The sequence below is a fragment of the Panthera uncia genome, chromosome D1 (assembly GCF_023721935.1).
Source record: "Panthera uncia isolate 11264 chromosome D1, Puncia_PCG_1.0, whole genome shotgun sequence".
In the NCBI taxonomy this organism is placed as follows: Eukaryota; Metazoa; Chordata; class Mammalia; order Carnivora; family Felidae; genus Panthera; species Panthera uncia.
The window spans coordinates 94,024,000-94,041,251 of NC_064808.1; the positions used below are offsets into that span (position 1 = coordinate 94,024,000).

Below are 17,252 nucleotides of genomic sequence, written 5' to 3' on the forward strand. Positions count from 1 at the left end.
CAAAGTTGACTAGCACACTGTAAGGCCCACAAATCCTAAAATATTTACTATCTGGCCTATCACAGAAAATGTTTGCTGATCCCTACTTTAAGGAATTCAGAAACCAATTAACACTAAGAATAACACTTACATTTGATTAGCTTCACCACTTCCAAATGGTTTGAATGAGTCACCAATGTACCATTCACCTTTAAGAAAATGGAAAGTGTATGTCAGGTACACTTCACTGAGAATGGATAAATTGACTTCAGGAATTATTATACATAGTACAACCCATTATAATATAACATAGTACACACAACTACATTAAAATATGTATGTATTGGGTGCAATATTCACTTTTCTCACTGTTCTATAACGTATACTCAGCAATCAAATGAAGTTGAATGCAAAATAAGGCCTTGATTTAAAGGACATTACAATTTACCATGAAAAATGACAAAATACACCATGCAACAAGTTTTACAAGTCCTTCACAGTGAAGGACTCTTGCAAACAAAAAGGACTTCTCTGCTTTTAATTACAAATTCTGTGATTTGTCAAAATCATACTAATTTTTTTGAAAGATAAAAAAATAAGCAATATTTCCACAATACTCAATTTCCTTTGAGTTTTCCAATCGTGACCTAATCTTTACAATGAAAATTAATTTTCAGACAGGCTAACTGTGGGAAAGGTTATCCAAAGTCTCAACTAAACCAAATTAAGATATAAATATCAAACACGGATCTACCATTATTTTTGTTGATGTAAGTAATGCTAATTCTTACAAGTTCAAATACGTCAGTGTCAAAAACAGCAGTAAAATACTAACCATGCGCACCAGAGATGATCACTATTAACCCAAGAAATTTAATCTGTGAGACACTATTTTAGCAGACACACACCAGATACACAGGCACATATACATATACATTATATCTGTCTTTTTTTCTGCAAATACTTTTTTATTCTACTGTGGATATCTTTCAGTATAGGTACACACAGACCTAATCCATTCTTTTTCTAACAGATGTAGATGAAATGGAATTTCTTTCTCTCACCCTCCATTTATGCACATTTGGCCTGTTTACAAATTTTCAATATGATAAGGCTGAAATGAATTTCCCTGTATATATACCAGTTCACATTTGTAAACTTACTTTCTTAGGTTTAAGTTCCTAAAAGCAAAGTTTCTGGTCAAAGGTTATATACTTTTTGAAAGTATATAATCTTTGATGCAAATTCAGATTTCTATCCAAATAGATACTACCCAATTTATACTCACAAGTTTATGAAAACAGCCATTTTACCATACCTAAACTATGCCAAATGTGTATTATCAATAATCTTTAAAATTCCTCACAACCAAATATATTTGCACCTACCATTTTATTTTTAAATGTTTGTTTATTTTTGAGAGAGAGCACGCACCCAAGCTGGGGAGGTGCAGAGAAAGAGGAAACAGAGGATCCGAAGCAGGCTCCGCACTGTCAGTGCACAGCCTGATGTGGGGCTTGAACTCACAAACTGTGAGATCATGACCTGAGCTCAAGTCAGATGCTCAACCGACTGCGCCACCCACCCAGGCGCCCCTCACTCACCATTTTAATTTCTACTTCTTTGTTATCAGTGAGGTGAGACATATTCTCTATAATATTTATTTCAGTTACTTTGGGGAACTGATAAAATTCTCTGCCTATTTTTCTATTAAGCTATTTATTTATTCTTTTCTTAGGAATTTAAAAATGCTCTTTACAAGCAAGGATATCCTACTCTATACTACGTTTCAAATTATTTTTTTTCCAGGTAGTTGTAAATACATTCATGGTGTGTTTTCCTGTACAGTAATTCGATTTTAAGTATTCAAATTACTCAACTGTCTCAAGAATAATTACTAACTGGGGCGCCTGGGTGGCTCCGTCGGTTAAGCATCCAACTCTTGATTACGGCAGAGCATCAGGCTCTGCACTGACAAGTGTGGAGCCTGCTTGGAAGTGTTTCTCCCTCTCTCTGCCCCTCTCCCACTTGCGTGCGTGCTCTCTTTCCCTCTTTCTCTCTCAAAATAAATAAATAAGCTTAAAAAAAAAAGAGTAATTAGTAACTAATCCACTCTTTTCATGCTTGTCAGAATTCCAGGCTTGTTTCTGGACTGATAGGTCTATATCTAAACTAGAGCCACTTGCTTTGAATTAATCCCTACATCTCATCTCACACATACTCATACACATAACGTGTTTGTTTTTTTTTAGCTATTCTTATACCTCTGTAAAATCCATTTGGAAGCATCATCAGTTTCACAAGTAATGACACATCTCCTCAATCATATTAGTATATTTTGATGAGACTTTCTTGCTAACAGATTAGTCTGGAGAGAAATGATCTTTATAACTGACTTACTTTCCTATCCCAGAACAAGACTCCATTTATTCGAGTCTTTTATTATGCCCTTCAGTAGAGTAATATTAACCTTAAAATAAATAGGTTTTTTATAAATACATCCTATATAATGCACTGTTTTTGCAAAACTCCAAGTGAAAAATCCAATCCAAAAAACAAATCCAACCCCAAATATGGCTAATATGTGCTGTTTTTTAATCTACCATAAATTCCATCTTTTCCTTACCTTGATGATTCGATCACCTGTCTGTACTCCAGCCCGCATGGCTGCTCCATCTGTAAGAAAAATTAATCACTCAAAATGTAATTCATTTGCCATGTACTGATAATCTTCTTGAAAAAGGCAACATAACCAAATGGTTAAAAAACATGGGCTCTGCCACTCACTAGTTGTGTGACCATAAAATCAGTCAATTTTATGTTTTCTTACTCTAAGCCTCAATATCACCTATAAAATGGGGATGAAAAATACCTACCTCAAACTATAGTATCCAAATAAAGTATTTGACATAGAGTAACAGAACATATTATTTTTATCATTTTGGGAAAAGTACATGTTTTTGAGCATATAACCATTTCTTTAATCTGGTCTACCAAAATATCTCTGGTGCCATGAAAAAATAAAAGTCCATAAATTTCTGTAAGTGATAATGAATAAACATGAACAAGGAGTCACACGGTTTCTAAAACTATATGAGACTGTTTTCTTCCTAGTGAGTACAAAGAAAATCACCTAGGGTAAATTTGTACCTATAAATATGACACTAAAGACTGATCTAGCCCAACAGGCCACATGACCAGCAATGCATGTGATTATTTTATTATGCGCAAGAAATATGAAGCTTTTCTGTTCTTACTCTGTTTGCTCCCAAGTGACAAGACTGTTTTAAAAAATGCCTTGCCTTCTTTGACAGACTGTACGAAGACTGGATTGTCTCCACTGACCGTCAGCCCAAATCCATTGTCATCCTTCTGGATGATCACACAACGCTGAACAAGACCTGCACAAGAACCACAGGGTAAAGAGAGAAGGAAGAGAAAATGGAGAGAAAAAGACATTATTACATATTAATAATGAACTGTAATGAACTGTATTCTATCTGGAGAAACACAAGATGACATGTGAGGCCCTTATCACAAATCAGAGTACTAACCCCATAAACAAAACAAACACAAGAACATCACGAAGAGCCATATATGTTGGTCTCTCACTGGAGAGGTAGAGTAGAATTGCCTCAAGATTAAAAACAGCTACGGCAAAGTGGAAAAGATGAATTATTAGAGAGGAGACAGAACGGAAGCCTATTCACATCTCTGCTATTTATGTGTAACACAAAATCCTCCCCACCGCACTGTGTTTTTCGGTGCTCTAGTTAGTATTTAAACCCAAGAAAATCAAGTATTTTGGGACATAAGGCTAGAAGCATCCCCTGGTAAACCCTAGAGAAATCCAATCTCACTCTCAGAAAAATCTACTCAGAAAAAAACTGACTATGTGAGGGAAACTGACTATACAAAGAAGAGCACCGGCAGATCTTCTCCCAAAACGAACAAGTTCAAAGACAGACCCCGGCTCATAGAAAAAATAAACAGAAAGGAGAAAAAAGTAGAAAAGACAAAGAAAGAACCTGCGAGCTCAACCAGTTCATTTCTTTCACACACTCACCTGGATTCTACAGGAGAACTGTTTTCCTTTTAGCTAGACAGCAAACAAAAGTAGTCAAGGCAAGGCGAGAGAAAGAGGGCCACAACCAGAGGAAGAGAGATGTCCCATCACAGAACCCTGATTGACACCCAAGGCTGTTTGATCACAGATCAAGATCTAAAGATCGTGAACTCTGTGTTAGCCAGAGATTTAACACTTTCAGCTTTGCAGTATCTAAATGCTTCACCAAAAATCAATATACAAAATACGGAGAACAATGCAAGTATAGTGATGATGAGAAAATAACAATTTCTTCAGAATAAAGATTTTTATACAAAGAGCATGACCTTTTAAATAAGTCTGATGCACAAAACAAAGGGTATGTTAAAGATTGCATGTTAATGAATACACGTATTTCTCGCTGTCGTGCAATGTCACAAGTATGTGAGCCTACTACAACCGAAAGTCTGGAATAAGTATATCACAGTACAGGAAACACAAACTATGAACCTCACTCATAACCCTACGTGAGAAATTAAAGTGAATCATGGACCTAAACACAAAGGTTTCAACTTTTCATAAGAAAACACAGGAAAAAATCATCAAGACCTTAGGGTAGGCAGAGATCTTTTAGGATGCAAAATGCATCAACCATAGAAGAAAAAAAAAATCATACATTGGACTCAAAATTTTAAATATCTGCTCTTCCAAACACTCATAAATGAAAAGGCAAGCCACAGAGTAGGAGAAAATATTCACGACACAAATATCTGATAAAGGACTTGTATCTTTATTATATTTAAACAACAACAACAACAACTCTACAATTCAATAATAGGGGACACATTTTACTTTATTTATTTTAAATGTTAATTTATTTTTGTGAGAGAGAGACAGAGAGAGACAGAGCATGAGCAGGGGAGGGAGACACAGAGTCCGAACCAGGCTCTAGGCTTTGAGCTGTCAGCACAGAGCCTGACGCGGGCCTGAACTCTCGAACGGAAAGATCGTGACCAGAGCCAAAGTCAGCTGCTTAACCGACTGAGCCACCCAGGCGCCCCTAGGGGACACCTTTTAAAAACAGCAAACGATTTCGGGGCACCTGGCTGGATCAGTCAGTGAAGCATGTGACTCTTGAACTCGGGGTTGTGAGTTCAAGCTCCATGTTGGGTGTGGAGATTACTTAAAAATAAAATTATATTGGGGCGCCTGGGTGGCTCAGTCGGTTAAGTGGCCGACTTCGGCTCGGGTCATGATCTCGCGGTCCGTGAGTTCGAGCCCCGCGTCGGGCTCTGTGCTGACAGCTCAGAGCCTGGGGCCTGTTTCAGATTCTGTGTCTCCCTCTCTCTGACCCTCCCCTGTTCATGCTCTGTCTCTCCCTGTCTCAAAAATAAATAAAACATATTAAAAAATAAATAAATAAAATTATATATAAAAAAGAAAAAGAATAAAGGATCTAAATAAACGCATCACAAAGAAAGATACTGAATGGCCAATAAGCACAGGTAAAGGTGCTCAACATCTGCAGTCATCAGGAAGACGCACATTAAGATACAATGAGATACTACCGTATGGTAACTAGAAATGGCTAAAAATAAAAAGACTGATAATATCAAATGTTAGCAAGGATGTGGAGCAACTGGAATGCTCATGCACTGCTGACAGGAGTGTAAAATGGTACAAATGCTTTGGAAAACAGTTTAGAAATTTCTTATAAACATGAGTACTCGAATCAAAAGGTGAGTATGCATTTACACATGACACAACAATTTCACTCCCAAGAGAAATGAAAACCCATGTCCACGTAAAGACTGGTACACAAACATTCATAGCACTTTTGTTCATAAGAGCCAAAAACTAGAAACAACTCTAACGTCCATCAACACGTGAATGGATAAACATACTGTTGTGTATCCGTTATAAAAAATACTACTTGGCAAGGAAAAAAAAAAAAAAAAAGGAGTAACTCACACGTGTAGCAAACATGTAAGAATCACAAAAACATCATGCTAAGCAGAAGAAAACAGATACAAAAGAGAGTACATACTACGTTATTCCAAATGGAGAACAGGCAAAACTGAAGAACAGTAACAAAAGCAGATTAGTGGTTGTCTAGGGGCAGGGTTGGGAGGAAGGGTAAGAATGACCACAAAGAGACACGCAGGAACTTTCTGGGGTGATGGTCCTGTATCTTAATTAAGGTAATGGTTACATGAATGTATTCATTTGTCAAAACTCATCCAACGGTACACTTAAAAGGACTGCAACTTATTTTATACAAATTGTACCTCAAGAAAGTTGATTTTCAATATCAAAATCTGTTAACCCTCAATTCTAGAGACTACTCAACACCAAACAGTATTTGAATTAGCAAATTCACCACTTCCGCAAAACAGTACATTGAAACGGGGACAGAGGAAAGATAATCTATCAGAATTCAATGTTTGACTTAATGTTGCGTCCTTCAAGTAATTAGGAAAAGTTATAAAATCAAGGAAGAAGTGTTCTTTGTAAATTTCTAGTACATAATACAATCAATATAAGAATCAGACTAGAATAAGAGCAATGGTTTATCAGAATCTTTAAAAATCCATGCCCGGTATTAGAAAAATAAATATTTGATGATCTATTTCCTTTAAAATTATTTAAAATTTGTTTTTTAAATTTTTTAAATGTTTATTTTTATTTTTGAGAGAGACCAAGCATGAGCAGGGGAGAGGCAGAGAAAGAGGGAGAGAGAGAATTCCAAGCAGGCTCTGAGCTGTCAGCGCAGAGCCCAACATGGGGCTCGAACTCACGAACTATGAGATCATGACCTGAGCCAAAGTCGGACGTTTAACCAACTGAGCCACCCAGGTGCCCCTGAAATTTCAAAGTAAGATATCATGACTTTAAAATAAAAATCAAGACAGCTGCAACACTGAATATAGAGATTTTTCTCACACTTATATCTATGTTCCCCAGTTCTCCTACCCCACCTCCCAAGAGCTGAAAAATCAGTGAATTAAAGGTTTCTAATGTTGGGGTTTGCTGTGCTAAGCCACTGGCCTTCTTAAACAGACTGTTTTTTTGATCCCTGTAGAGAACAGGATGCTTGTAAAAAATAAGGGAGAGGAGCAATGGGCATTAAGAGTTTTGCTACGTTTGTGTATTTCACTTGAATATAATATATATTAAGTACTTAGCTTAATGCCTGACAAATATAAATAACGGCTCATAAATGTTATTATTTTATTATGATGAGGGGTAGCATGCCCTTGGATTTTCATGCTCAGAAATATAATACTCATCTCTCCATGCCATCAATAAAAAATCAATTAATAAACACTTTTAACTTATGGGCAACTGGGTGGCTCAGTCAATTAAGCGTCCAACTCTTGGTTTGGGTTCAGATCGTGATCTCATGATTCATGAGTTCAAGCCCTTTGTTGGGTTCTGTGCTGACACCGTGGAGCCTGCTTGCGATTCTCTCTCTCTCTCTCTCTCTCTCTCTGTCTGCACCCCTGCCTCCATTCTCTCTCTCTCAAAATAAATTAAAAAAAAAAAAAAACACAACATTTTTCTGTTAAACTCCTGTCATTAATGGGAATGCTCCTTAAAAGGATCAATCCTCATTTATGTCTTTGTCTAAATTTCATTTTGTTTTGTTTTAACAAAACAAGCAAATTAGATTTGGGTGGGGAAGGAATAGAGAAGGGAAATATTACAGAGTAGGGCTTCTTCTTATAAGAAGGCAACGTTAGAATACGGGAGATAGCAAGAAGGCCTCGAGAAACAAATCACCTTCTCTTATAAGCTTTTCCTAAACATCCAGACTAGGTCGGGGACCCCCTTACAGACTGCACCCTCTTGTTATGCCCACAGTATCATTATCATTCACAATTGATTCCTATTTCTTTTTCTCTTCTCACTAGATTATATGCTTCAAGAATATAGGGTCTCTATCTTGTTTACAATCTTATCTCAGGAACTGGCACATGTTGAGACACAGAGAAATTTTCTTTAATTGGAAAAGTTGAGGAGTCTAGAGATGGAAGTTCAGAAAAGAAAGTCATTAATAAGAGAGAAAAAAATCCATCACCGTCAATTTCAGCAACTATGTCTAGGGTCCTAACAGACTGCTAAAATTTGAACGATATAGTAGAATTACCTCAGAATACTGCAAACCTGTTTTCTACAATTCAAAACTGTCCAGCTTGATCACTTTTCCCTCTTAATTCTACATCAAAAGGAGATGAGGACCAAAGGAGAAGAGCAAACAGAGAAAGAGCTATGTACATATCCTATTTATCTTTCTCCTCTCCCCAACCCCACTATATTGTCCATTTATTATTATTCTATCTGCTAATCTGAGAATCTGATATACTTTAACATATAAGAACTACTAGAACAATACAAAAAGAAAACATGACTTACATATACAGTCGATTCAGAATCCACGGAATTCAAATTAATGATCCTATTTTGTCCTATGAATCTATGCCATCTGCAAAACCTTAGATTGGGGGTCGTAATTAACTAAAAACTAAGCTGTTGTTCCATTCAAAATTCAGAAATCCGGTCTTTCAAATGCTTAGATCTATTATGTTCCTTCCCATTGAAAATCAAATAAAATGCTTTTCTTTTTTCTCGGGAGAAATTTTTTTTTTTATGTTTATTTATTTATTTTTGGGAGAGAGAGTGCAAACGGGGCATGGGAAGGGAGAGAGGGAGACAAAGAATCTGAAGCAGGCTCCAGGCTCTGAGCTGTCAGCAGAGAGCCCGACGCAGGGCTTGAACTCACGAACCACAAGATCATGTTCCGAGCCAAAGTCAGGAGCTTAACCAACTGAGCCACCCAGGCGCCTCATTGGGAGAAATGTTCTACTTGTTGTAGACCAGAAGCTGTTTTAACCCAAATCTCACCCTTAACACCCTTAACACTGAAATCACCAATACACCAACAATGAAATCACCAAAGATTAAATTATTATATCACTGAAATATCCTTTTTGACAAACTAGAACCCACTTTCTTAATTTAACAAATTTGCATTGAACATCTGTCCACTAGTTATTTAATACCACAGTCTATAGGTGTTGTGAAAAGTACAAAACTACTAGAAGCCTTTGCTCTCCAAGAACTTAAAATCTTGGCAGGAAAGGACAAAAGAGAAACAAATAGAGAAACAATGACAATGTTTAATAAAGAATCCAAGTATGGTACAGATAACAGGCCCTGTATGTTATAAAAGAAGGGAAAGATAACAGTGGAGTCCTAACTCCGAAACAGCCATTTTCAAATTTCATTGATTAAAAACAAACCAACCAACAAACACCGTCCACCATTTTTACTTTTTCTGGTTTTTACAAACACATGTAGTTCATAGTTTGTTTGTGGGTCTGTCTTGCTGAATCACTTACTGTCTGTGATAACTGCATACAATGTGTTGACCTCTGAGTATGAGTTTCTATACGGTCCCAAATCACTTTGAAGCTGCATCCAAGTGCCATGTGTGAAGACAGGCAGAGAGTGCTCAACAAGTAAGATAATGGTGAGGCTCAACCTCCCCTGAAACTTGGTCATGGTAATACTTTCTCATTCCCATTGTTCTTGGTGCCATATGAAGATTGTTTTCACAGCTATCCACTTGTTAAGGGCATACGGAGCACTGGTAAACAAGTGCCTATCTCTATTACGGTACTTACCAAAACGTATTAAGATTCTTCTTTTGTGCTAGACTGTGAGCTCCTAGAAAGCACGTACAGAACCTATTATCTTTGCATCTCCATCCCTTATCATAGTGCCTGGCATACAATAGGTACTCACTGTATATTCACTGAGTAAATCTGCATGTATTTTATATACGGGAAATTTTAAACCATATTCAATCACTTTTTAGGAAAAAGTAAAATCATAGGCCTGAAAACCATGCAAAGTAGTGAAGTACTTTTATAAGGACACTAATCTCCTGCCTTGCCTAAATTCTAACTAAAGTAATTTGATTCCCCACCTACCCTAAAATAACTCTAGTTACAAATAAATTTTTCTTTATTTCCTGTTTTTTAAAGTTTATCATATTTCACCTGGAAGCTAACAGACATCATGCTTCATATCATCAGTGAAGTAAGAATGTTCTTTAAAATTTATATAAATACTATTCTTTTCCTAAATTTTATTTTCTCTTTATAACAAGACATTTCTTTTTCTTGTTATAACAGTGGGGTATTTGAAACCAACATAAAATGACTGTTTCTTACTTAAAAGGTAATTACCAAGAATGGTATTTTGAAAAGTGAAAAAAATCAAGCCTTTGTAGTGCTTTGGAGTGGGGAGGGAAGAAGTCATGAAAAGGTCCCCTGAAAAAGAGGAGAAAGTTCTCTCTGATTTCACTATAAGACATATGTGGAGAAAGGCAACAACCATAGTGCCAAAGAGCAAATTACTGAAAATGGAGTGTTAAATACGCAAGGCAATATGTGAACCCTTCCATACTGCATTTAGTCCAGGGAAAGCACATTAGTCTTTCTTCACCTTTGATTTTATTACATGACCAAACTTCTCGAAGTCTCACCTCTTAAGAATTAGCTTCAGGGAAGGGTGTGGAGAAAGACCATGTGCAACCTCATAAAAAACAGCTCATTTTTAAACTGCTGCCAGACATACATGTTTTATGAGTAAGACCTCAGATAATCCTTTGATTAAGAAGCTTCTGGATTCTAAATGCACAATGCTGCCAGCAAGAGGAAGCCTTAACTTCCAAGTAGGCTGATTTCATTCTTTTAGACTATTACCAGCAACGAGGCTCTTTTCTAAGTTAAATTTTCTTCTACCTTAAAATTTTTCTGAAGACAAGAAAGATCCAATCAAGGTGAGCTACCATTTTGTTCTATCGATTCTCTTTACTAAAATACTTTATTCCAATATCAATAATCACTCATTCATAACTCACTTGATGTGTGCCCCCCCCCCCGTGTCAGGCACTACGGGAGATGCACAGATAAAGATAAATAATAACAAGACAGTCAAAACAGTAGACACAAAGCAGGATGTCGAAGGTCAGACAACAGAGGAGTGGGGTGGACCTAGGAAAGCCCTATGTTGGAGGTAGTATTTGAATGGCGCCTTGTAGGAAGGAGAGTTAAAAGGAGGTAAACCGTTCAAGACAATGGGAATGGCATGAGCAAAAAAAGAATACCAAGCTATGTTTGGAAAGTGAAACTTTGGAGGAGGGGCTGGTATCTCTAGGTGAGTGGTAGTAGAAGTAAGTTAACAGTAGGAGATTAGGGCAGAATGATAAACTGGAAACAAATTACAGCATATCTAAACTATCTGTACTCTCCTAGTAAGTGAGTGAATGACCAAATCCTTACTTTAGTAGTACTAACAGAAAGAGTAGAATGGAGAAAAGGAAGTGAATCAATGTGAAACAAAGTTACGAGTCTACGAGAATAGTCTTATGTTGTGATGGAAAACTGAACAAAGCGGTGGTAACAGAACCGAGTGAGGGCCGAAAAATAACGTGAGGGTAGAATCAATGGGACTTGGCAAATAGTGGACTACCGAGGACAGGGGAAAGAGGGAAGTCAAAGGTAACTTCAAGAAAATGAGACTAGGTGAATGGAAGAACGGCAGTACCATGAAAAGAATCAGGGAAATCAAAAGAAAGTCTGATTTCTGGCCACTGGGAACAATGATGAATCCCACACTGGCCATTCCGAATTTGAAGGATGGTTAGGGGCACCTGGGTTGCTCGGTTGGTTAAACGTCTGGCTTCAGCTCAGGTCACGATCTCACGAGTCGTGGGTTCGAGCCCTACATCAGGCTCTATGCTAACAGCTGAGAGCCTGGAGCCTGTTTTGGATTCTGTCTCTCTCTCTCTCTCTCTCTCTCTCTCTCTCTCCCCCCCTCCCCTGCTGCACTCTGTGTGTCTCTCTCAAAAATAAACATTAAAAAAAATTGAAGGATGGTTAGAGTGAAAGTATTCAGAAAATGGTTAAAAATAGAAGACTGGAAACAGGAGAAAAGATCAAGGACAGAAAAGTGGACCATGCCTACATTTATAAGAGGGAAAAAGCAATCAAGTAAAGAAAAGTCAAAACAATTGCAGACAGAAAAGGACCAGATTAATGTAATACCATGGAAATGAAAAAAAAAAAAAGGGCATCAGCACTGCCAAATTGTTCAGAGGAAGGTGAGAACTGAGAAAAAGTTTACTGATTGTTAAGGATCTTCTGGTTCACCTTCCAGATAGTATGTGTTCAGAGGTCAGATTTCAAGAGGTTAAGAAGTGAATGACTTATAAGGAAATAGAAGGTTCATGTTGTAGAATGCTCTTTGTCAGGCTAAAGAAGAAAGCAGAAAGAATAATAACTTGGTGAGAGTAAGAGTCAAACCAAGGACTTTTATATTTATGAATCTGAAGAAGCTGAATTTAAAAAAAATAAGAATTTTTAAAAAATACACCCTGAAGTATCCAACCAGGACAGTTCAAGTACTAATAGTTTGCCTCTGTTACGGACTGCTGCTTGTGTCCCCCCCACCAAATTCATATGCTGAGCCCTAACCCCTAACGTAATGGTATTTGCAGATGGGGCCTTTGGGAGGTAATCAGAATGAGATGAGGTCCAGAGAGTGGGGCCCTCATGATGAGACTCGTGTCCTTAGAAGAAGAGACACCAGAGAGATCGTTCTCTCTCTACATGAGCTCACACCAAAGAAGGGCCATGTGAGCACAAAGCCAAAGGTGGCCATTTGCAAGCCAGGAAAGAGAGCTCACCAGAATCTGGCACCCTGGTCTCATACTTCAAGCGTCCAAAACTTCAAGAAAATACATCTCTGTTATTTAAGCCAAGTCTCTAGTATTTTGTTATAGTAGTCCCAGCAGATTAAGACAGCTTCAAAAAGACATGGGTTAATTTCTGGTACATAATACTATCAGCTAGAATCTCTTCATGAAACAAGACAAAAGGTAGGAAGAAGATGCAAACTCAAAATTCCCTTGCCCTTCTCTCATATCCCACAAAAATCCACAGAATTTTCCATTACGATAGTGAGAAAAAGACAAAATTAAGTATAATTAAAATTGCAAATCAGAAACACGATCTGCTCATGATCAACGGACTCCAAAAGGTGCAGAAGGAAAAATAAGGAGAAATGGAATAAGTACTGACCTACTGCACCAGGCAGAAACCTAACAAAAGAAGTCCATACAAAACAAACATTTGGTTTCCTTTTAAAATGAGCAAAGTAAATCTACCTCACAAAGTAGCTCTAAAAATAGCCAAGAGACTTCAAAATAAGTAATTTGTAAGCAAAGAACTAGCATTTGTCTACGTAGTGAGCTAATGAATTTTACCCCAAGACCATATATAATCTCAAAAGTTAGAAGTGGGCTTGTTAAGAGACCCGACACTAAAGCAATGTCAGCAGTTGCTACAATTCTACTCCATCATATTTCAGTATTTCCAAGCTTTTCTGGACTCCCTAGAGATTCCTTTCCAACTGTGCTAACTGCACCAAGTCTGAAGGAGTCCATTCACACAGGTGATAAAATATTTGTAATGTCAAAGAGATTTAAGTTAGTATGCTAACTCTGTTCCGATCAACTCATCCCTTTTATAAGTGCTTTTTAAAGACTCACGGCTCAGTTCCTTCCAGAAAAGGTATTTCGAGGGTTTTCAAGAAACAAACATACAAAGAAGCCACACCTTGTTTCCCCATTACCACTTTAAATGTTTCTATTACTAACAAGCGAATGGCATGCCTGAACTAGCATTGATATTCCTATCACTGAAATATTAACATCCAAATCAAACAGCAAGCTTTTGCATACATACCACAGATCTAGGAAAATGGTGGGGAGGTGAAATACAACACTGCAAAGGCTACTGGAAAAGAAGGGGGCCGTAAAGATGGTGTTCACATTCCTAAGGAGAGGATAAACCATAGGAAGCTCTTTACGAAGAACAGAAAGACGGAGTCTCGAGAAATTCGGAAGCTATTTCTTACTTATGAGAAGCCAAATACTTTGGAAGGGAGGAAAAACACAAACCTGCCATGCCATACAGCACGGTGCACATTTCATCTTGAACTACTGTAAAAGGTTTCACTGCACGAAAAAGGTACTGGTCACAAAAACCAAAGCAAAGAACCGTATTTATCCCACAGAGAAGCATTAACTGGTTTATAACCAAACACTGAAGCCTCGTAATATTAAAAAGTATGTGACACTGTGGGCTCAAGTGTCAGGAAATACAAATTACAAAATGTCTTACGGGGGGAGGGGCATTCTCATATATTTGTTTCCTTTCATGTATGTCAAGCTAGGAAACAGCTACATCTGGGCGAACTTCCGTTTGATAGACTTTTTGTTCTTTTAGAGAAGACCTGGTTCTCCTTTGAGGACAAATTTGGAATCTTCATAAAAAGAAGTAACTTATTAGTCTTTCAGCTATTTTAAAAGTCTTGGCTCCAAGCAGTGCTTCTCCTATTCACTTTTCTCAAAAAACGAACTGGATGCCAAAACAAGGGAAGAGGACGGCAGGGAACACTGTGCAGAGGAAAAGGAAAAACACATATGAACTTCACAAACATGGTTTATATTCTCTTTGGAAGACAGGACACAGTCTAGAAATATTAGTGTTTCAATCTTCTGTTGCAAAAAGTTAACCATTCAGATTAAACCTGCTCTTTGTGAAAAATACCTTTAAAAGGTACCATTTTGAAATTTTCCCATTCAGAATAAGCTTCAGGGAAACTTATAAAAGGCGTAAACAAATTCTTCAAGCCACAGAAATAAAATACTTAAGGTATTTTTGCTGTTGTGGATTAATCATACACGAACAGCATTTTCAGATAATGAAGGCAATTAAAAACAAATAAAAAAATCAAATAAGAATTCCAGAGAACTGCTAACACCTCTGAATCACACCAGTGCTATACTTAGAGGGAAAGACTGGTGCCATGAAATTCTACATGATCCAATCTCCACAAATGGGACACGGGAAGAAGATGCCAAGAATTCAAAGCCCATCCATGTTGCATGGAGGAGGCTGACTCAAACCTATCAGACATCATCACTTTCCCATCATCCACAAGATGGAAGAGAAGATGGGTCATGTGGCCTACCCTTACTCTACAATGTTAGTTTCTAGCAACCTTAAGCTTCCCAGTTGCAGCCACATTAAAACCCCGGCTCCCTTTCCCTGCAGTAGGTCATGCCATGCAGAGCAGACACAAGGAAGGCTGCAGTTATTTAAAAAAAAAAAAAAAAAAAGGAAACAGCATGAAGCAAGCTCCAAAGGTGCAAGGCTGAATCAGCTACATTAGCTTACCATATATCTCGGATCTACTCTCCTCTGAACTAGACTTTGTCTTCTTGGAGGAGCTATCTGCACAAGAGCGGGAGAAAAGGAGAGAGATATAGAAAATATGGAGACCAATGTAAGGGGAAAAATTCATGGGGGGAAAAAGAATGAATCATGATCAAGTTAAATCGTGCAAACACAAAGTATGAACATCACAGGTGATAGCACTTAGAACAGTCACGAACAGCACAGGTAATGACATATTTTAAAGATTTATCGAAGAAAAGATAGTGCAATAAAAATATGTTCAAACAAAACAACACATGAATAGTCTACAAAATGTATCATCTGACGATCGTAGAGATGGCAAAAGCACCAAAAGCTGTGATAATCTCATTTTGAAGCACTGCATCCCCTCCGCTAAATCTGTCTTTGGAGACAGCACATCACAGGTGAATAATACAGAGTAAGTCATTCTAACAAGACTAGACTATTTGGGTGCACTTGGGCAGAAACTCATTAGCAAGACAGTAACTAATCATATAAACAAATAAAAGCCACTGAGCCTCATGATGTCAAAGTTAGGTAGCAGAAATAATTATCTTTTAATAGAAATCCACAAGTTATACCCCACCACAAAGCCTAAATTGATGATCGGGACTTCATTTTTACCTACTACTCAAGATGCAAGTAAATTATTAGCTATTCACTTCCTATTCTTCCCTGTCTAGATGATAATATTTTTTCAAAATAACAGTTTATACTAAGAATATGAAATATTAGACACCAAAAATATACTTTTAAAAATTAAAAATCGTATTTATAAACAAAAATATCTAAAAAGATATTTTATTTGTGTATCTAAGACCCTAGCATTCATTTACTTTATCTTTTGTCATAGGAACGTACAACTGAGTAAAACTGTTATGAGCACAGAGAACACAAATCAGTTTCAAATGACAAAAGCAAAATTATCAAGCATTTTTTTATAAATTAAATACTGAGAGAGTTTATAAGGAGAAAACAAAAGACCGTATTTTACAAAAGGAGTTCAATCTGTATGTATAAAATTAAGAATTTAATAATCAGAAGTCTACTAGCATGAAAACTTTAGGAAAGATCAACATTACTTAAGACTCTCTAAGCTCAGAATACTTGACTGAAGAAAAAGGGATCTCTATTCATTCGCTTACTCTAAAATCGTACGATCATTAATTTTTGAAGTTGGATTTTATCTAATACTCCAATTTACCACAATCACACATGAATTTTTAAATAACTACAGAAATCTGTAGTTGTTACTGCTTTGATTTCATGAATTACTACTGTTCATACTTACGATTCATTTTAACACTAAGTCCTTGGTCTGACTGGAATCTCTAATTATGATATAATAACTATTTCTCTTCTCATGATTATTTTTTTAAAAATCACACTCTACAATGATGCTTCCATAGTGGAATCCATAGTGTTGAGTGTTAAAAACGCATGCAACTCCTCCTGAATGCACAGGTTTTATATTACATCACTGAGGAGGAAGGAGAGTCCTGAACAGACCAAACAGTAACTCCTGGTGTTTCAGGTAGTTCTACAGCTTAAGCTGTATTCGTCTGAACTTCATTACTCTCAATAGTCTTTGGAAAAATGGTGTTTTACCTGTGGGATCAAAATCATGTGATGCACTGCGCTCAACTTTCTGCTTCTTATCTGTTGGTGACTCTCGGTTCAAAATACTTCCATGCCTAAATTAAAGTAAAGCAATCAAATATTTACTACAAGCAAATCAACAGAATAAAAACTTAATTTAAAAATTGCTGATCAGTTTACCCTGCACAGTCTCATAAATCTCTCTAACGCATGTTTTTCAAGAAGTTTTAAATTCAGTCTGTGCTATGTGTAATAAAGAGTCTATTTATTTGGTTATATAAAGTGCTTAAAAA

General features: G+C 37.0%; 1 protein-coding gene across 6 annotated transcripts in view; it reads right to left on the reverse strand.

Annotated features, from left to right (window-relative positions):
• The window catches only part of ARHGEF12 (Rho guanine nucleotide exchange factor 12), a 150,525-nt gene that overhangs the window by 59,639 nt on the left and 73,634 nt on the right, over nucleotides 1–17,252 (reverse strand). For 4 of the 6 annotated variants that reach the window (XM_049611638.1, XM_049611635.1, XM_049611642.1 and 1 more), the window contains exons 3-7: nucleotides 16,969–17,054; nucleotides 15,340–15,396; nucleotides 3,282–3,380; nucleotides 2,606–2,655; nucleotides 131–188 (exon numbers count right to left, since the gene is read on the reverse strand). In XM_049611638.1, coding sequence (XP_049467595.1) covers nucleotides 131–188; nucleotides 2,606–2,655; nucleotides 3,282–3,380; nucleotides 15,340–15,396; nucleotides 16,969–17,054 — 350 coding nt within the window. The remainder of the gene's footprint in view (nucleotides 1–130; nucleotides 189–2,605; nucleotides 2,656–3,281; nucleotides 3,381–15,339; nucleotides 15,397–16,968; nucleotides 17,055–17,252) is intronic. The other 2 variants (XM_049611637.1, XM_049611639.1) reach the window with 2 other exon arrangements.